Genomic DNA, 22,629 nt, shown 5'->3' on the forward strand with positions numbered 1-22,629 from the left:
CCATTTAAAAAAATCTTTATTTCAGTATTCTACTGCTGATAACCAGTCAGAACCAATTGATCCATTGATTGTTGCTTTTCTGATCAAAAGTCAAAACCAGTGAATGAAGAATGCTTCACCAGTGAATGCTCCTTTTACATATTCCTTGATGCGAAAAAGCCCTGCATCACATCTTTTCAGGTTGTTTTCATCGGTGACGCTGCAGCAGCTGCATGCTCACCTGCAGCCCTATCAGAGGACAGTGTTACACTTTGGGCCAAGCTTAAATGGTGAACCAGAAGCAACAAAGCAATCATGAAAACAAGAGGCCTTTAAGAGAAAGGAATGCAGCCCGACCGGACTTTCAACAACATCAACGGGCTGGAGGAACTCGTCTGAGAGGGGCTGAAGCAGAGACGTGTTCGGACTGTAACAAAACAAAAAAAAACAAGCCGACACTCGCAGACTCACCGGTCTGTATGAACAAAGTAAGTTCCCAGGAGGGATCGTTATTGAAAAACAGGAGTTTTAGCAGATGAGGACATGTTGACAGATCTATTAAGGTAGTTGCACAAACAGAATAGGCACACAGCTGCAGAGACGCATGATAGAGTTTACAATCTAAAGCACAGCAGTCTGAATGGATACAACACCTCTTTGCCCTAAATCACACACACTCATCGAGCGGATGAAACCATCTGGATTTTGCTTTTTCAAAAACCACCATATCTGAATGAACACCACGTTTGCACGACTGAGGGTGAGGGCTGGGAGTACATGTGCCTGCATCTCGGTGAGCGTACACGGTGCGTCTCTGGGTAATTGGATCTGAGCACAACATGTCGACACTGGCAGCCAATCAAACATTTATTTTTTCAAATTACCTGCCAACATTAAATCCCGCAGCAATATAAACCCGACGCTCCTTCTGCGTGCGCGCACAAACACACACACACACACACACACACACTCACGTGTTAAAACATTCTGCTGCTTGATGTTATACGCGAGGAGAGACGAAAGCAGTGATTTCAACTTTCAGGTATCGGCTTGTTGTAAGTCATAAAAACACGAGAGGACATCTAAATAAAATTCAGTTTTAGTGATCAGCAAGAACAAACTGCAGGACCTTGAGTGGGAAACACAGAATTCCCTAAAGAGACGCAAATCATGGTGCTGAAGCGCTCATTCAGCGATCTGAAAAGTGACTGCCTTTAATTTCCTGTCTTTCATGTTTACAGATGCTTTATGTTTTATCTTTCCCTCGGTTGTGGGAGTTTTTTTTTCTCTCTCTCTCTCTTTCAAACACACAAACCCGCACACCCACTCAGCGAGAGAGGAACATCTCTCACTGCTCGGATCCTGAAGGAAAGCTGCAGAGACAGAAGTTCAAACTTACCTGCTCCAGACAGAAGTATAAGGTATTGCAAATACAAAGAGAATAAAGGACATAGAATGATAAAGAGAACATAAAAGCGAGTTTCAATCAAGGAAAGAGGAAGGTAAAAACGGACTATAAGAAAAGAAAACTTCTAATTTAAAAAAAAAAAAAAACTTGAGAAAAAAGTAGAGGAGGAAAGTGTCTAAGAGTGTCTGGGTTTCATTTTTGTATTTGTACTAGTTGCTGAAAAGCATTTAGGCAAAGAAAAGGATGCTGAAGAGAAGAGGAGAGGAGATCCTACCTGGAGCTGTTCGGACAACGTGGTGGACTGTCTGGTGCCCAGAGCCGGAGCTGAACTTTCCTCGGGACGCAGAAACACTTGCTGACCACGTCTGCGGAGAAAATGAATGATAGTCAAAACCACTTTGAGTGTGTCTGCATTCTCTTTCTGCACAGTTTAAGGTCAGCTGAGTGATGCCTGATTGGTAAGCTGGATTTTCTCCAATTTTATCTTGTCCGAGGCAGTGGAAGCAGGACGGTAAAGGTGTTGGGGGGAGGGGGGGGGGGTACCGTTTGGAAATGTGTGTGTGTGTGAAGCCCTTACAGGTCCTTTGCTTTCTTCCTCTCGAGCGCAGTCATGTCATCTCCACCTGTCGTAACGCAGAGAGAGCGCCGGGGTCTCACACACACATCCACACACGCAGCTGCACAGCAATGCACTCACTCGCGCCGGCAGGGTGAGACACACACTGGCGTGCTAACACCACGAGTGGCAACACATAGAGCCGATAGTGAAGGCAGTCCCTCCTCCTCCTCCTCTCTCCACCCCTCTCTCTCTCTCTCTCTCTCTCTCTCTCTCTCTCTCTCTTGTCTTCTCTCACTGCTCCTCCTCTGGGTCTTACTGCCTCTTCCAGCCCTCCCCATGCTTCACCTCCTCACTGAAAGGGCACACAGCACCTTGCAAAAGCATTCTTTTTCACACTTTGTCTTCAGAGTATTTTAATGGGATTGTATGACAGACCAGCACAAAGCAGTGCGTAATTGTGATTAAATATGGTTTTTAAAATAAAAATCTGAGAATTGTGACATGTGCTTGCACCCGTCACTATTCAGGGGACCGAGTACGCATGCAGAAAAAGGTGCTCTTGTCAGATTAGACCAAATGTGAATTTACTGGCCGACATGCAAAACAGTATGTGTGTCAGAAAACTGACACTGGCCATCGATCTGCACACACCACCCCCGCCGTGAGACATGGCGGCCGCAGCATCATGGTGTGGACCTTTTTTCCAGCAGAGACAGGAAATGTGGATGGAGGAATATACAGAGATCCTGGAAGAAAACCTGGTAGCGGCAGCAAGATGCATGACCCTTTAAATATTTTTTTCTGCTTTCTAAAAACAATTTTTGTTCCCTTTGACATTAAATATACTGCATTGATCTTTCACATAAAGATTCAACATATACATAAGATAAAAAATTAAAATCACAAGACCAATCTCAACAGAGAGAAAACTGAGTCTTTCAGTTTATCAGTCCCACATCTCCGCAGCAGATATCTGGCTTTTCTGGATCTGCCAGAACTATCCTGGCCTTTCTTACTGACCTCACCCTATGGAGAGCTTACTGGGGGTCTCTGCAGACCCTAACATTAGAAATTCCCAAATAGAAATAAAAAAAAAAAAATCACTAAATTACAATCCACACTAAAACAACAGAGCTTTCAATAAAGATACATTTGCTTATGAGCCTGCTTACAAAGTGAGTCGACACAGGCTTAGTCAGCCACAGAAAGTACAAGAGATCGACCGATACAGGTTTTTTAACGCCGATATGATACTGATTATTCTGACATCAGTCTAACCGATAACCAATATGTGCTGCCGATTTATTGGGGATTAACAATCAGCTTCAGACCGCAGTTACACAGAAAAAACATGCGTCATGACTCTTATGGCAGCGCTGCAGTGTATGGACATAATTTTATGTAAAGTTAGATGCTGTACACGTAGTGATTGGTAACTACTTTTATGTGGATATATATTTCTCCATGGGAACAAACACATGCACATCATTGGCAGCTCGCCAGCTGGCGATCAGACGTGGGTTTTTAGATACAGAAACAGACAGCTTTTCCCTCCCGCTCACAGTGAGAAAGAGACAGACTTTCAAAAGCTAGAACATCAGAATCAGAAATACTATAATAATCCCAGAGGGAAATTACATTCATTACACGCTCCAGATATTCAGATATACAAAATTTTATATTATATATATATACACACACACACACAACATTCCACAAAAAAGTATATAAATAAATAATCTCTCTCTCTCTCTCTCTCTCTCTCTCTCTCTCTATATATATATATATATATATATATATATATATATATCTATATATATATATATATATATATATATATATATATATATATATATTAGTTAAATTAGCTAAAACTACAACAAAAGTTGAAAACGTATATTTGTTGTTGGGACCGAGTCTTACAACATTAGCAGCCACTCTCTGCCATGGATGTGGTAGCAATGTATGCGCTTCAAGTGATCTCAAGGCAATGAATCTGTATCGGCCGATACGCATGCGCATATTGCCCGATACCAATACAGGAAAAATATGCAAATATTGGCCAAAAATATTGGTCGGCTGATATATCGGTCGACTCCTAGAAAGTACAGAGCATCTGGATAGGGTCACTTCGATTTCTCATTAAGATTAATTTGATTTATTTAATTATCAGATAGGTTTTTAATAGAACAAAGGAAAAAAAGAGGAGGATCCAACTATCCAGTGTTAAGGTCTGCTCTAATCCAACAAGAAGTCAGCAGTTTGATATTTTGTTCAGTAATTTGAAATTATATGTTTAAACATCTTAAAGGTGTGGTCTGTTGGTCTGACATGTTAAGGAATCATTTAAGTATTCTTGTCTTTTTCATTCTTTTATATGTCCTTAAAATTAGAAGGTCGCTGTTTATGTTTGAGCTCAAAATTAGAGTTTAAATGGCATCAACACATGATTATAATTGTTAGCGTAACTACCAGCACTCACCTTTAAACAATCAGAAACAATATCTAGAAATAAATGTTATAAAAACATTTAAAAAAAATAAAAAATAGATCATGTGAACCATTTTGTGGAAAACATCTGATTAAACTGTGATATTTTTACTTCAGGTTATCCTACCATTTGAAGCTCATGCTGACCCATGACGCCATGCGTGACTCTGGTATTTGTAAACCTTTTGATTACTAGAATTTTTTGAAAAACACATTTATTGTAAATGTAATAAATACCCACAGCTGAGAAAATCTTAACAGCTTGCCGACGTGACTTCAAAGGGTAACGAGTTCCTTTTGGTTCTTGACAAAAGAGTACAGGAGACCTGTGTGCAACTTTACAGCATTCAGCCTCCACATTAAGAGCGATGATGGCTGAAGGGAAAAATATTGATCATCTCATTACAATGGCACCTGGCAGTGGGCAAGAAGATTTAGCCAGCACGTCAACATTTTGCCCTTGGTGTTTATGTGCAGGAAACCAAAGAGGTAGATAGGGAGCTGAGGTTTTACATTCTGCTTCTCTATTCAGCCTGTGCTTCCTGAACTGAAACTGCCAAATAAAATTGACTTTTGTCTTGATGTTTAGGTCACTGCTAATAAATTCCAAAACTTTTAATTTAGGCATCGATAGGCACACATTTCTGAGTAACTTGATTTATCTTGGCTCTCACTGTAGCAATGTGTGAGGTTAATTGGGGCTGCACGTTGCAAAGCACCAATTTACTAATGTCTGGCAGGATGTTGTTTGAGTTAATATGTTTATCCACAAATGTTCCAACTTATTAGTAGGCAGGTCTCACATTCCCTTTCTGGGTGTTTTAATTTCAAAAACTACCATAATCGTGTAACGTTCAGTGTCTCCTGGGAATAGGACATAATTATGTGACAATGTGCTCTCTGTGGGAACTCTGGAGCATGTGAATGTATGCAGAGCTATTTATGTAATCAGATGACTTCAGCTGAATATATTAAGAGCTTGAAGACTGAGGTCACAGACCATAATTATAACCCAAAAGGATCATCTTACCCACCTGCTTCGGCAGTGAACCATTTGCCTTTTTTTATGTTAAACGCCTTCAATATTTGGGTACTTACCTGAAAGCAGCACTAAGTAATTTTCGAGTGGAGCTCTCCCTACAGGACCTTTTGAAAATAGCACTGTCGTAAACACTGACTGCCCTCCGCGTGCCCCACAGCTGCAGTCCACTGTCACTCTCTAAGCAGCTGGAAGATGTATATCACAACGAAATAGTACCACTGTACATTATTTAATGGCTGGAGTAGCCATTAGTAGCCATTGGTTCTCAAATATCTTCTGTTGCGCCCCCGATTTGAAGACTAAACATTTTTCAGGACCCCCACTCCAATAAAATGGGTCAGAAACCTAACTTTTATTGTTTTCTTAACACATTGAAACCGTCGCTCTAAACATTATCCAGAATCACTTTTACGTATTATAAACTATATAATATTAACAACAGTCTGAAAGATATTAAGCCTGACACATTCCAGCAGTAAAAATAAATAAAATAAACTTCACACAGCACCTTCTCTCTCTGGAAAGATGGCACATGTTACTTTTAGGTAGGCATGACCATTATCAATAAAATACACAGAAAATAGACAAGCTGAAAATAATATGAACCCATTAATATTAAAGACAAACTATTGTTACATTGAGTTTTATACTCTTTCAGGAGTTTATCAATATTAATCATCAACAAAGTTTCACAGCAACATTCACAGCTGTTGTCCTATGAATAATATAATCCAGTTCTGGTTGTAGTGATTGTTTGTCGCCCAGTGATTTGGATAAAAATACCATATATAGATAGAAAATAACATTAAAATAATAAAGCTTGTGTACAAATAAGAAGTCTGACTGGTGCATTAGGTAGAGGAGCCAGAAATGTAACTCAAGCAAATGTAACTGAGTAAATGTAACTAGTTGGTACCGACCTCGGAAAATATATCGTAAACTAGTGTAAAAGGGTTCTATGATCACCTGTGAGATCGAGAACAAAGCCACATGACTGCCACCGGTTTGGTGCATAGAAAGTTTTTACAACCAGATACGGTAAGGGGAGATTACAGACCCAATTATCTCATAAACACTTACATTACCATCACAGGGACTTAGAAGAGGATACATTAAGGTAAAAATGTTACTTAGTGCTGCTTTAAAATAAAGTTTTTTAATCAACCCTTTTAGAGCTGTTACTGCTGCAAGCTTTCAAACATAAAGCGATGCAAAAAGCTACAATGTTAAAAGACATGCAATATACCTTTTCATTCATCCATCCATCCATCCATCCATCCATCCATCCCATCCACTGTTTTCAAACTTGTTTGAGCTCAGATCACAGAGGCAAGAGGTCCAAGAGGAAGACCCAAACATCTTTCTCCGAGATGACAACCACCAGGTAATTCTAAGGCTAGAATATATATACAGTCCCTTCTGAATGTTCTGGCTTTTTTCAGGGGTCTCCACCCAGGGGGTTATGCAAATCATCCGAGGTTAGGTGCCGAAGAGTTGGGCTGCACTATATTAGAAAATACTGCCATGGTATTTTTAAATACTGTGATGACTTTATCATTTTTGATATATGCCTATTTTCTTCTTTGCTCTTTTCTCATCTGTGCTTCCATCACTCTGTGACCTTTAGCATTTTGAGCAATGTCATTTGCACCCGGTGTGAGCATCTGCTTCTGCAAGACTTTGTCCAGCTTGCTAAATATTACATTAGCATTTAAAATGCAAGTTCATAACGCTTGGAACACATTAGCCAACAATTACTGCTCTCCAAATAGTCCTTTTGCAACATGAATATTGCACACACTGATATTGCAATGATGGTATATTATGCACCTCTTTTCAGGAAGCATCCAGATCAGAGGCCTGAGCAACCTCTACTGACTCAGTCAATAGGCATGTTTACATGCAGAAAATTTCACGACTGGATTGAAATGTATTCGGATTAAAAAAAATTATAACAGTATGTTAAAAAAATAATTGCATTGTACTGTTTAAATGAGCACACAATAAATTAATCCAATCATAATATGCGTTTATATGTACCTGGCTTTATTCAGAATAGAACCACTCTGACATGTGCAAATTTCCCTTAAAAAACACAGAAGAAGAAGAATTTTCATCTTTGCTGAACAAGACGAAATAATAAAGCAGTCCAGTCACGAGGTTCTAATCACGGTTGAAATGTTACTGAATAAGTAACAATTTTAAGCTATTTTAATGTAAATGGCTTTTACTTGTGTAGTGCTTTAAATAGTTTGACAACCCCAAACCACTTTACCCTACAATCAGACATTTTCTTCATTTTGAAAACGGAAATATTTACTTGTATTAGTTGAAATCAAGCAGTATATAGGTTAAAGCTATAGTCCACATACAGGTGGGGTATTGATTAAATAAATAAGTCAAGAAAGCTGTCTTTGTTTAATTGAAGCATAAATACATTCCAACATATTTAGAACCACTGTTCTGTAAGCAATAAGCTCTTCAGAGCATGAAATTACTTCAAGCAAATGACGGATCTCTCAATATGTGACATTTTTTAAGCACCATTGAAAAGTTAATTATGAGTCTGGGCTATATAATCACAGATTTTTTAGATGGCATCATCATGTCATGCATTTATATGTGAAATGCTTTTTCTTTAATGCATTTTTAAGCAATGAGAGATCCTGTGAATTATTTCTGAGCCGAAGGGAAACAGTGAGTTGGCTAGTGCAACCACTCAGAGGTTGATTCTTGTTCATCTGCAGCCCTCTGCTATAAAACGCTGCCATATCACGGTAGACCCTAAGGCAGCAGGTTTTGTACACATGATCAAAAGGCTATTTCAGCATATCAGAACCTATTGACCGGTGTTGGGTGATGGCTGTAACACACAAAGAGAAATGATGAGAACTGTGCACAGTTCATAACATAGATGCTGTATTTACTAGCCAAACGACAAGAGCTGCAATGACAGAAAAGGACACAGTTCTCTCTCTTTTCCCCATCCTTGAATCCCTCATTTTAGAGTTTGTATCAAATGATAAAAGCAACACACCAACACTCTCTTGCCTTTCACTGATGGAATGATATACATATAGAATATTTCTGACAATTTTCATGCAACAACACATTAAGTCTGACATCTTCTACCATGCTTTCAGACACGGATTGCAATCAAGATTTTTTGTAATGTCAAGCTCACATGACAAGTTTAAATCCTGCATGACTTCTGAAATCACACAGCGCCACTGGAGATAGGCACTTAACCCACCCCAATCACTTTGACCATAACCCGAGTAGAGACCACCAGGAATAAATAATTTCTGGTCTATATATTGGTGACTTTACCCTTTTGCAACTTTCACCCCCAATACAAATGTATTTTGTGAGTTTAGATGCTTTGATATCATGGCTTACACAGCCAGCATTTACGACATCAGCTTTTGTTTCATAATTTTTAACATTTTATGGAAAAACTTTGACGTATTTGAAGAAAACGTCTGCCACTTTAACCTACTTCAACTGAACTGTGTAGACAAACCCAGCAAGAGGACTTTGTTGTTAGAAGACATATACAGTACATAGCTTCTTAAACATCTAGTTATTTTTCTTTTTACTTTCCCAATATATTTTATGTTTTTAAATTACGTTACATTTATAGGGTGTGCGATCTATAAGTTACTGTGTATAGCATATATAGAATTATATATGGGAAATTATAAACTGGGTTAATTAAAAAAAGTATTTAATAAAAATAATTAAAACTAGTTGGTGTTATAGGACCACCTGGAAACACAAAGGACTTTTTAAACATGCACAGATATGAAACCTTGCTTCTCTTACTGGTGTTGTTTATTTGCTTCAGTGGAACCAGACTGAAGAGACTAACTTTAGTTTTTTTTTTTTTTTTCTATTTTGGCTCTGCCAATATTCACAGTAACCAGACAGGTTAATTTTGTTGCATAAAGAAGCGCATTCAGGGTAAAACTGCCAAATTCAAGAACATAAATCTCCATACCAGGTCAGTGAACAGGTTAACAATGACCGCCACTGGTGCTAGTGACTTAAAGCATGCGGGTGGGAAACGGGATACTGTTGGTCAGTAAAGAAGAAAAACCTGTGATAGATTGAATAAGGAGTTTGTCAGGAATTTTCTGGACGTAAAAATGGTGTCAGATAGGGAGATGGGTCTAGAAATTAAAGTTGTGACGTTCGCTGTTGTGGTTATGCCCCACATGTGGTGTGTGAGTTGGAGGTGTAGGAGAAATTTTGGAGTGATGAAAAATATATGCAGAGGTAAGAGAGTGGTGCAGATTTCAATGGACTCATGGAAGTTGGGAACAGAGGTGATAAGGAAGTGATTGGCTGGTCTGGTATCCACAACAGGAATCCAGAAGGACTGATGGTGGTGGACTTTGCAAAAAGGGTGGAAGTGGCTTTAGTGAACGCTTTCTTCCAGAAGAGACAGGAACACAGGGTGACTTACAATGGCGGCTGTAAGCGCATACAGGTGGGTTACATCTAGAGTAGATGATGTAACCTGAAGGAACTCAGTAACTGCAAGGTAGTGGTTGGTGAGAGTGTTGTCAGACAGAACATGATGGTGGTGAGTAGAATGACTCTGATGGTGATGAGCACGAAGACAACAAAGGCAGAGCAGAAGACAAAGTGGTGGAAGCTGGAAAGGGGAGAATGTTGTGTTGCTTCCAGAAGGGAGTTGAGACAGTCTCCGGGTGGCCAGGAGATGCTTCCAGATGTAAGTAAAGATTAGTAAGGATGAGGAGAGATATTGAAAAGGATGAAGATTAGAAAGGCTGTTGGTCCTGATAACACCCCTGTGGAGGTATCGAATTGTCAAGGAGAGACAGCAGTAGAGTTTTTAACTAGACTGTTCAAGGAGATCTTAGAGAGCAAGAAGATGCCTGATGAGTGGAGAAGAGTGCTGCTACCAATTTGTAAAAACAAGGGAGATGTGCAGAGCTGTGGCAACTATAGAGGAATAAAGTTGATCACTCACTCAATGAAGTTATGAGAAAGACAAGTGGAAGCTTAGGTCAAAAGTAGGGAGCAACAGCATGGTTTCATTCTAAGAAAAAAAATAAGACAGATGCAACATTTGCTTTCGTGTTATTGGTGGAGAAATACAGAGAGTTTCAGACAGAGCTGCATTGCTTTTGTAGATCTAGACAAAGCATACGACAGGTGCCTGTGCAAATTCTCAGTTATCCGGGTCATCACAACAGCAAACAGGCTTAAATCATTGGCAACCGTTCTTTCTGAAAACGTTTTGATGCCTATTCAGGAGCAATTCAGGTGGCTCACACTTGAGCTCAAGTGAGGAACTGAGATTGGCTCTGAGCCCCTTCTTGTTTGCTGTGGTGATTGACAAGTTAACAGATGAGGTTAGACAGGAATCTCCGTGGACAATGCTGTTTGCAGATGACATTGTAATCTGCAGGGAGAGCAGGGAACAGGTGGAGGAAATATTTAGGAGATAGAGGTTTGCCCTGGAAAGAAGAGGATTGAAGGTTAGGCATGACAAGTCAGAAGTTGTCATCTTTGGACCAGAGTCCTTAAAAAAATAAGATTCTTCATCAATCACTTAATATGGATGGCATTAATTTGGTCTCTGGTAATAAAGTAAAATACCTTGGTGTTATTTTTCACCAAGACATGTCATTTGTCTCCCATTTCATATAGGTTTCCAGAGTTTCCTTTTTTCATCTATTGCTAAAATTAGAAACATTCTGTCCAGGAGTGATGCTGGAAAAACTAGTCCATGCATTTGTTACTTCAAGGCTGGACTATTGTAATTCTTCACTATCGGGAAGTCCACAAAGCGCAGTTCAAAGCCTTCAGCTGATCCAAAATGCTGCAGCAAGAGTTCTGATGAAAATCAACAAGAGAGATCATATTTCAGTGAGAAGGAAAGGTGTACCAGACGGTGGTGAGACCAGCAAAGTGTAATGTTTAGTGACACTGAGGAAGAAATAGGAGGCAGATCTGGAGGTAGCAGAGATGAAGATGTTGAGGTTCTCTTTGGGAGTGATGAGGATGGATAGGACCATAAATGAATACATCAGAGGAACAGCTCATGTTAGATGCTTTTTGGAAATAAAGCCAGTGAAGCAAGACTGAAATTTTTTGGACATGTATAGAAGAGGTGTTGTGACTACAGAATGTTGAGACTGGAAATGCCAGGCAGGAGGTCTAGAGGAAGACCAAAGAGATTTGTGGATGGACTAAAAGAGGACATGAAGGTAGTTGGTGTGAGAGAAGAAGATTCAGAAGATAGGATTAGATGGAGACAGAGGACTTGCTGTGGCGACCCCTGAAAGGGAAAAGCTGAAAGAAGAAGGACCATGCTCTTTTCAAGACTCGGTACACTCTCCAATAATATATAAATATGCTTGCATATTAATCGGAGCTGATCTTTTCAGGTCAGGGCCGCAATCTCTGAAAGATCACACTGTTATTACCTGTGTTTGCTCTGTGAGAGAGACCGCTTGTTTACAGGTAAAAATGCTAGGTAATTGCAAACAGAACTAAAGCAATGCATCAGGGGATCGAGGTATCAGGTGCACAGATGGAGGGGAATGAATTTAGCCAGTGTGTGTCTCAGTCTTTCTTTTGTTTTTTTTCTCCCCGTTTTTCATCCATGTCAACTTTATCACCACCTTCTGGAATTGCAAGGTGTTGTACACAGTGTGGACAGAGACATTTGTTTCCAATGGAGAAAATAAGTAGCTTTAAAAGATCAAACTGAAGACCTAAAGAGACAATGGTACATTTGTAGTTTGGATAATTTTATACCCTGTCATGTTTGCTGTTTGCTGAGGACCGAAACGGCAGCAGAACATTAGTAGACACACGATGAAAACTGAATATTTTATTAAAGAAAAAAAATCAACATGGGAACCAGGACATAAACAACAATATAACCCAATGGAGAGTGACCAAGACAAAGGAACCTATGTATTGAATAGGTGTGATGAGTAACATGGAAACCATGTGAGTACAATCAAGAGAATACAGAACAGCTGGGGAAGAATTTAAGCAGGGAACAGAGGTTGAATAATTAATTAAGTGGAGCTGCATTAACACACAAGGGAACTAGAACTCAAAGGGATAATATATTAACATAATATATTTCTGTAGGAAACAAATCCAAAAAGCTGCAAGAGAACATGACAACAAGGACATGATCAAAAATACAAACAAAAGAAAACTAAAGTTCAAACGTGGAAAATGAGACTTAACCCTAACCCTAAGTTCAAGTCTTCAGGAAATAAAACACGATTAAATTCACTTTTACTTCAGATTTTGTATCTATTTCACTAACAAATCAAAAATGCTATCCAGTCAAAAAAATAAATAAACTACTATGCAATGGTTGCATCTGTATGCAATGGAAGTAGTAATGAAAAATATGCCAATGCATGGGGAAGACACTGTTTATGAGTTAGCGAAGGGGCAAAATGACCTGGAGCAACAAGCCTGCACACTACAAATGTGCGCCCTAAAGTTGGCTGATTTAAAGCAAAATCACCACAAAAAACATTTTTCTTCTTAATCACCATGAACAAAGACCCAACCCTTGCACACAACTCACTGCTGCATCGCTTTAGCTGAAAAGATTATCGATCTGAAGTTTCTGATTAAAACCAGCCCTGTTGTTACCGCTCAAATGCAATCAGCACACAAACCTGAAAAATAGTCACTCAATTACCACCTTCACACCTGCACACGTGCACAAAGCACATGCAAAACTGTGGAAGTTCTGGCAGCCTGCCATACCATGCAGAGACATTTAGACAACCAGGGAGCTGGAATTGGACCAGGATCCAGTCAGAATCTGTGGCTGTATGTCAAACTAAAAGATACAAATAGGATTGTGTTGCTGATGAGATCTTTTGTGTATTTACATAATAGTAGCAATGATGTACAGGACCAGAGGCGTGTATGAACTCTGTGTGTGTGTGTGTGTGTGTGTGTGTGTGTGTGTGTGTGTGTGTGTGTGTGTGTGTGTGTGTGTGTGTGTAATAATAAATATGTGTCTGACCCGACTCCCGTAAAGTTGGCGAGCGATTGAAGGCTCTAAACAGTAAAGGTGCACTCAGGGGAATAGGGCTAATCTACATAATGGTGGAACTGTATTAACAATATCCTACACATACACACACAGAGACACAAACAGACCCAAACACACACAGAGACACACACTTCCTTGTTTTAAATACTTACTGAGGACCATGCCTTGACTTCCATTAATTTTCAACCCTTTCTATGGCCTTATCCCTAATCCTAAACCTGACCTGTACGAGTGCATACGTACCTAACCCTAAACCCTAATTGACACCTTAGCACTAAACCTAATCCCTAGCCCAGAGAAAAGTGAGGACCAACAAAAGGTCCTCTCTTTACTAGTAAACTGAACAAAAAAAAACTATCTCATTTACACACACACACACACACACACACACACTTACTTCCTGGATAACATGTTTACTGATTGAGAGTCTTATTACCCAACAGCAAAGGGTTACATCGGTTTACTGTATCTCAGTGACCGAACTAGAGTTAATCCCGAGATGAAACATATTGCTCTATAGTAAAATATTGGTCAGAATGCATTTTTTGGTGATATCGTACATGGCTGCAGACACAGATGGATGATGACAGGAACTCTTGTTCATTCGTATTCACTTGAGGTTTTTCCTGACAAACTCATGAAATCTTGAGCAGCATATGTTAATACCAATCTACCAGCTTTTATTGTTTCACAGGGACAGTTGCACGCAAACTCTGATTCAGAAGTCCACTGCTCTACTAAATCAGGTACGGCATATTTTTTGTGGAAGATTTTTTGTTAGCTGGATCTGAAAAAAAGAAATAAAAAAATCAGCTGACTGAAATGAAAATATATAATCTAGGTGTCAAAGAAAAAATAATTTGAATATGGATTCTGGAGAGAGAAGTTACAGCAGAAATATGCAACATTGTGTAATTTGTAAAAGGAAGCCGAGAAAGTAAATCTGAAACTAAAAGGAATGACTCACATTTCAGAGCCAACAGTGAGTCAGAATCTGTCATTTGCTAGCAGATAAGGGTAAAAAATATTTTAGTGGTGCAGCTAAATCCAATTTTATTGACTTTTGACACTACCTAATTCTTCCTAAGATAGTTCCTCAGCCTGGATACTCTTAAGCTGCTTTATGTAGCAGTGGGTGTTTCATAATGGAAGGTCAGTGTTGTGGACAATAAATCACAGCAGACTTTGTAGCGACACTCCCAAAAAAAAAACAACAAACAAAAGAAAACTTGGTGGCGGTTAAACTTCAATGAAACTGCAGTCAAATAAGCCGCTTGTACTTTTGAATGAGCACTTTCATCTATCAGAAGTCTGCCTTTGCTATGGCTCAACACTGGGCAGCTGTTAGCTGGAAAAAAAAAATGCTTCTCTGTTTCATTAGAGTGAGGTTGATAAATATTGCTTCATGGAGGTAAGATATTGACGGCTCATAAGCTCCATACAGAATCCCACCTTAAAGAAATCTTCTACTTTAATAAGGAAACACTATTGATATTGTATTATTAAGGTTTCAGTTGTGCAAAGCACGATTTGTGCAACAGGTTCATTGTCAAAAACAGTAAGAGGAGAACGCAAAATAATTTCAGTACTTTAGTGTTACGGGTAGAGTTCTGAGAACCCGATATTCTAGCCAGACAACAGAGTTGCATATAAAAAGTTTATTGGAAAGATGAGTAGTGGTTGACTAGGCAAGCTAGCAGAACCAGACTGACCAGGGGATATACCAGTGATGAAGGCCAGGACTGGCCAGAACAGGCGATGTGGACCGAGGAACCACCAGAACAGGCAGAGCGAGCAGCTGGAACTCAAAGAGAAACAGGCAGACTTGTGCAGCACACAGACACTGGAAGCATTCGACAGAAAGGGCTGGAAATACAAATGAAACAGAAGAGTCCAGCTGGCTGAGCACACAGGAACTGGTAGAGGCACAGCACTTCACACAAGACGTGACAATCCGGCACGGATAGGTTGGCTGAGGCAGGTATATATGGGGAGTGTGACAGGTGATCCAAGTCAGACTAATTAGAGGTAGCAGGTGGAGCTGATCAGGTGCTGAGCGGCTTGAAGGTGACAGAAGTAATTGGATGGTGACTGGTAGGTGGCTGAGCTGATTGGAGGATAAGTGGTGGCTGGTGGCAGAGAGAAGTAGATTCCAGACAAGTCAACAAACAGAAAACTAAATCATGACACTTTAGAATACTATATAACCTCAAACCTAACGTTGTAAAGTGCATTGAGATGACGTGTTGTGAACTGGCACTATATAAATAAACTGAATTGAATTAAACAATTTTAAAGGCAATTTTTCATGCGTTGATATTTTTCATTTTTCATTTTAGTTCCCCACTGCTTGTTAGTCAAAGTACAGCATGCTGTTACGTTTTATGTCCGTTAGGACTTAAACACTTTGTCTTTTTCTTTTTAGTCTGCAAATATGTGTACATTCAAGTGAATTTCTGGAGCTCCATCTTCCTACTCACTCTTCCTCTACTGCTACAGCACTTTGAATCGTCTTGTTACTGAAAAGTGCTATATAAATAAACTTGCCTTGCCTTGCCTTTCCACCTTTCAACTGGGGGTGGACAATAATTCAATATCAATGTATATCCCAATATAGCTTATAAAATGTTATATTAGAGGAGTTTTTTTAAACATGGCAAAATAATTGCCACAGGTTTGTACAGGACATTCTTCACAGTCTTTCTGAGGCTTCTATTTTGTTTATATGAATATTGTAATTATATTTTATTGACTGAAATTAAGAAATATATCCTAATATAAGTTTTGGCCATATCATCCATCCCTATTTCTGACTGGACCAGCGCCCCAACTCTCTTCACCTCTAAAACTGAGAACTATGGACTTTATGTCAAAATTAGTGTCTCTTGCACTGGAACTCCATTTAAGTTTGAATGGTTTCTGCAAATCAATTGACATCCCTCTCTGCAGAAGATGTCTCTACTTTAGGCAGCAGATGAGCCCGATGAGTGATGTGCATTAAGAAAATTGATTTAAGAAATGCAGTAGATAAAAAGAAGCTTTAAGTGGGCATGCCTGCTGTTCGCATGAAAAGGGAAAGGCTTAAAGTACAAGTACCAGCCAGAGGAAACTGAGTTAGAATGTATCCTAATTAAAACACTTAGAGCACTGCATGTAACTGGCATAGAAAAACTAAGCAGACATTGCTGGGCAGTCTTTTAGCAAACAATTGTATTTAAGAGCTACAACCTTTTCACAAATGCAGTTTGCCAAGATAAAATTTGATAAGGAAAAAGCATAAAACATAAAGCTTAATTCAGTTCATTTAGAGAGCATGTCACAGCATTGCTAAGTTAATTAGTCTCTGTAGAAGGGTGTTGACCTGGAAAAAAATGTATACAGTGACAGAGTTACTATTTGAATCCTGTGGTTTCACTTTCATCCTAAAAACATAAAACACTGCCTATTTTAGGTTCCCTCCAAAAGCCTTCACGTCTTTTAACAGTTTGTCGCATTACCTCGGCAAGACGTTAGCAAAAGGCTTATCTGGGCAATGGTTTGTAGACCCAATGTTTTAGGGGCCTGACCTTTTTTCTTATATTTTTTTATATCAAACAGATGTTTTGCAAGCATGAAATTTTATAGTTTTTTTAAGGATAAAAGTTTGAACAAAAGTATGTCATAGCCTCACCTCAAACCCAATCCAGCAGCAAGCGTTAAGATATATGCTCCACAGCCTTTTCTGGGCTTTTGGTGTTTTTCAGGGACTGTTATATAGGTCTGGCATAGATGCAATAATATTTTGGGTAATTTTCTTTTATGGATGAAAACATTTCCAGAATGTTTCAAGAAAATAGGAACTTAGTAGAATCACCTTTCTCTCCAAATACTTTTGTCTGCAGTCTAGTTTATTTATTCGGACTTCATGTTTTTAGGCAGTACATATTTTTAAGACTGGATAACCATGAAATTATGAAATCCACGCAACATTACTAGAGAGTAAGTGATAAAATAAAATAAAAAAAACTGTTCAGCACCAATCAACTCACCTTAAGACTCTTAATATAATAAATAAATAAATTATACTTTAATAGGAGTTATGTGTTTTGTGGCGCTTCTCTAGCAGCTTTACGCACATTCAGGGATTGAAAGTTTTGCTCGTGCTTCAAATAAATAGCTTCAAATAAATTGTAAATAAATAAATAGTTTTTGTCAGTATGAGTCTGGAGTTTGACTGGGTAATTTTTACAAAATAAACATGAATTGATCAAAACCATTTCACTGTAGCTCTGGATTTATGTTTAGTTTTGTTTTCCCCAGTCTCAAGTTTCTTTCCGCCCATATAATAGATTTTTTTTTCTTTGACTTAACAGCGTTTTGCTCCATACCTCAACTCTTATCTACTCTTCTGTCCCTTCTGAAGTAAGTCATCCCCACAGTATGATGCTGCCACCGCAGTGTTTCACAATAAGGATGGTGTGTTCAGTGTCATTAGGGCCGTTAGAGTGAAGGGGGCTAAATACATTTGCACACCGCACTTTTCAGATTTCTTTTCGTAAACAGAAAAAAAATTAAAAACACATACTTTTCCTTCCATTTGTCAATCACATTGAGGTCAAATAAAACCCAATGAAGTTTTTAGTTATGACAAAACGACAAAAGCGGTATGAACACTTCTGATGATGCTGTGCGCTTTGACAGAGGCGTGTGTCTGTGGGTGAAATATTACTTTACCTTATTGTTACTCATAACTAATTTCCTTAAACAACACAAGCCGTAAAACAACAGCAGGAAAGCGATACGAACACGCCCTGCCTCACAAAGTCACGAAGGACCACACAATCTCACACGAAATGTCGCAGTACAAACAGAGAGTGCCACTGTTTGTATTGATAACCTGGTTCAACAGAGCAGCGCTTTGTTAACTGGACTCGGCGGCACTTGGAAACAATGAGCTGAACTTATATCAATAACACTGCAAACAGCACACAGGCAGAGGCAGAACTCCTTAACAAGCACACGCGAACAGGCAAAATAAATATTTCAGTTCAGATTCGACACATATCCACAACCCTGACGAACATGAAAATGTGTCCCCGTAAATAAAAACTGTGATGGCATTTCTTAGGTGGCAGCAGATCAAATTATCAGCAAATTTAAGGCTTTGGAAAGCAAACATATTAACGTGACTCATACTTTCAAGCACCTCTGAGTGGAACGTCAAGGTACATGTGTGGGAGTAATTCCTTTTGATTCGGCAGAAACGGGGCCTTGGTGATCCTGCTCCCTCGCTTTAAACTGGCTGGTTTGTGCGCGGTGCGGCTGCAGCCGCGACACACTGTGTGATGACCTGTGGAATAGCCGCACATGCACCCAAAATAATAAGGCTTTTAGACTTCTATTCATCAGAAATCACAGAGCAACAGTTTGAGAGGTTGCTTGGTGGTTGCTATGCGAGTTAGTGCGTTGGCAACCTGAAAAGGTTTATAAGCCAGTTTCCATACCAACATGCGCTGTCTCCTCACTGAGGGGAGGGAAAAAAAGCAGAGTAGAAAACAGAAGTTTTCGCTCATTAGAGATCTTAGAGCTCAGAAATCATGCTAACTTCTTATTTTTACGACTATCTGTAGAACACAAGTTGAGCTGTCTTGTCAATAATTTATTTATTTACACACAAACGGATCTTAATCAGACATTGCATGAAGGATATAACTATATATCTATCTATATATCTTTTTTTAGCAAGTATTAACCATACTTTTCATTAAGCCCACATCTCTGGATAAAAAAAATAATTTGTTTGCCGTTTCATGCTATATTAAAATTTTAAATGTAATGGTTTCATTATATGTATGCAAAAAATTATCTTTATCGACAGAAGGGTTTTAAAACATCAGTCTGTGAGTAATCAAACTGTATTATGTGCTTACCTTAGTTAACTGAGTCGCTAAAACAAATATATATGTATATATACTCCACTCTTCTGTCACTTCCGAAGAAAGGCATATATATATATATATACATATATATAAGAACACACACACACGTATATGTCAAAATATTGTAGGCTGCCTGTATTTTGGGGATCTCTCTAACAGCAAATTTTTGCCCATTCTACTCTTGCTCTGTCATATTGGGATGACGAACATCAATGACAGACAGCACCAATTTTCAAGTTTTATCGAATATTCTCAGTAGTTTTGTGACTGTACTTGAGTCAGCCATTCCAAACTCTGAATATGCTTTATTTTAAACTCTTCCACTATAACACCAGTTTTATTTTTAGGGATCATTGTCTTGCTGCACAGTAAATTCCCACTACAGTCTCAAGTCCTTTTCGGCCTGTATTCTTCCAGATCTTCCTTATGTTTAAATACATCCATCTATTCAGACTCCACAGCATGATGCTGCCACCACCATGTTTCACACTGGAAATGGTGTGATAAGGAGGATGTCCATTGCTGTATTTCGACCACCTACTGGACTTCACTTTATTTTAAAAAAAGGACAGCGTACAACTTAAACACAACACCATTTGAGGGTACCAGAATATGAGTTTCTAACCAATTCACATCTGTAGTCCCTTTTTGCATGAAGGCCAAATACTTTTTACCTAACCAGAGCACCTTCTTCCACATGTTTGCTGTCTCCTTAACGGCTTGTAGCAAACTGCAAATATAACTGCATATGGCTTTATTTCATCAAATACTTATGTCATCTCACACATAAAATCCCAGGAAAACATGTTTTTGGTTGTGAAGTGGCATAATGTGAATACCTTTGCACGGCACTGTACATTTATACTAGAGGAGCATGCAGAAACTAAGTTCCCTTTCAACAAGAATTTGCTGGGGAGTTAGTTTTATTCAAGTCTTCCCAGTTTTTGTTCACACTTGAATTCTTTCTTCAAGTCTCCAAAATGTTTTCCCTTTTCCTTTGCAAACTGAGCTTGCTGTGTGACATACCAGTATTTTCTGGATGGAAAGATGTTGGTTCTTCAGTGACGCTGTAAGACTGTCAGTTTGCAAAGCGAGTGTATTAATGATAAACCTCTCAGAGAGATGCTTGAACATCAGCCAGAAGAGGACTGGACACTTTTAACAGGCGCTTGGCAAAATAAACAAAACAAAAAATAAATTGGACACAATGATCTGCTTTATCCTTTTATCTTTTTTCTTTGATCAGACTGTAATCAGTTCCCTGGCCTTTATATCTGAAATGTGCTGACCCTGAGCAGAAGTCTGACTTTTTCACTGTAATGGTTTCTCAGGCTGATCCTTTGATCCTTCTGAGGGCCACCGTCACTTGCTCATAATGGACAGGGGCTTCAGGTGGATTTACAGCAACAACAATAACACCAGCAGCATTTTCTTGGCTCCAAACAAGTAGAAAGCCTTCACAAACATTGTAAAGCTTTCTTTTATTTTTGCTGAGACACATCTGAAAAAAAAGAGACTTCTTTAAATGAAAGGGATGTAATCGTTAACCCTTTCCAACAGGTCTGATTTAATATCCCCACATAAGCTCAGAGTGTGCACTTTAATCCTTACTTAGGTTAGTACACAAGGAATGCTTCAAGATTCATCTTGCTGGAGCTCTGGACTGGAATAGGTCTTCACTTGTTACCTTCCTCCAAAGTCAAAGTCAAAGAGGAATAAGGAAATAAGCGGAGTTACACTATTCTAACCTGAATTGGCAGCAATAATAAGATAACTAATGGTCTTACACTGCGCCCCCAACTTTACAAGATTGTTTCGCCCTCAAAGCAAGCGGATTAGAGCCCACTGTTTTATTTATTTGTCTAACCATGGGAGTCACACATTTTAGGTTGGCCTTGTTATACGCTACTCTGGCACCATTTCTTTGTAATAATTTATTTCTAGATTAACAAATTTGACTTTTAAACTGCATACCCTGACCAACACCATTGTCTCTGGCTATCTAAATACACAAACTGGTTCACACCAAGAATTACCATTTTTTTGTAAAAAAGGTAGCATTTAGGACTTGTTTTCTGGTAGACTAGGTAGTAGAGGAGCTGGCCTAAATGTGAAGATTATTGTCATTCATTAAATTAATTGGATTAAAATTTAAAAGTTTATTTTTTTTCCCAAGAAGGTTCGACTGTTGACCCAACAGCTCCTCCTGATACAGATGGCACCTGAATCGACGTCACAAATTCCCCAAATTTAGTCAGTTATCTTATATTTAGCATGTCGAAATAGTATTTAGAGAGAGAAAAAAAAATCACATACAGTTTTGGTCAAAAGGTATTTATAAATGTTGCACATAAATGCAAAAGTCCATTGGATTCAAACTTATACATAGCATCTATTTTATTTCTCATCAGTCATCATGAATGACTGCAGCTGGTGGTTTTCTCTCTGTGCCATAAAAATTGATTTGTTTAACAGCCCCCTACACAGAACAATGGGACAATCAATTTGGAAAATCCTTTCTAAACAAATTCTTATTCCAAGATCATCTGCTTAAACAGCAAAAGGTGCACTTTATGTGTCACTTAGCTAGGTCAGAAAAAAGACCCAAACTGTTCAGCTTGGATGAAAGGAAACTCGTTAGGATGATTAAGAACAACCGAGGAACCACCAGGGAGCAAGCCTGCCAAGAGCTGGAAGCTGCTGGGATACCGGTGTCACACAGCGAAGCCAGCTTTAAATCAACATGAACTGGGAGGGCAGTGTCAGCGATTTGAGCCCCTGCTCCAAAATCAGCACTCCCAAAGTTGACAGAAAGCTACAGATGCTTTCAAGAACAACCGTCAAGTTTTACGGTAAATATCTGCAGTATCAGACGAGACAAAGCCTGAGTTGTTTGTCCACAGCATCAGGAAGTATGCTTGGAGGATTACAACTCTGTCCCAACTGTTCAGCATGGCAGGGGCAGCATCATGTTGGGAGGCTGTTTCACTACCAGGGGTGTTGGTTCATTGGACAAGGTGAATGTAACACTGAATAAGGTGAACTACCTTAAGAAGGTTCATATTTAATCTCAAATCAACAATCTTATTATGTGCAACATTTCTGGCCTAACCTCTCCAACAAGTAAACTGAAACTTGCTGATGGCTGCAAAAAACAAG

General features: G+C 39.0%; 1 protein-coding gene across 1 annotated transcript in view; it reads right to left on the reverse strand.

Moving 5' to 3' along the window:
• LOC118566760 (cGMP-dependent 3',5'-cyclic phosphodiesterase-like) overlaps nt 1-22,629 on the reverse strand; it is a 220,738-nt gene that overhangs the window by 134,044 nt on the left and 64,065 nt on the right. Inside the window, exon 2 of the mRNA XM_036150131.1 lies at nt 1,662-1,752. Coding sequence (XP_036006024.1) covers nt 1,662-1,752 — 91 coding nt within the window. The remainder of the gene's footprint in view (nt 1-1,661; nt 1,753-22,629) is intronic.

Source organism: Fundulus heteroclitus, chromosome 18 (assembly GCF_011125445.2).
Source record: "Fundulus heteroclitus isolate FHET01 chromosome 18, MU-UCD_Fhet_4.1, whole genome shotgun sequence".
NCBI classification, from domain to species: domain Eukaryota; kingdom Metazoa; phylum Chordata; class Actinopteri; order Cyprinodontiformes; family Fundulidae; genus Fundulus; species Fundulus heteroclitus.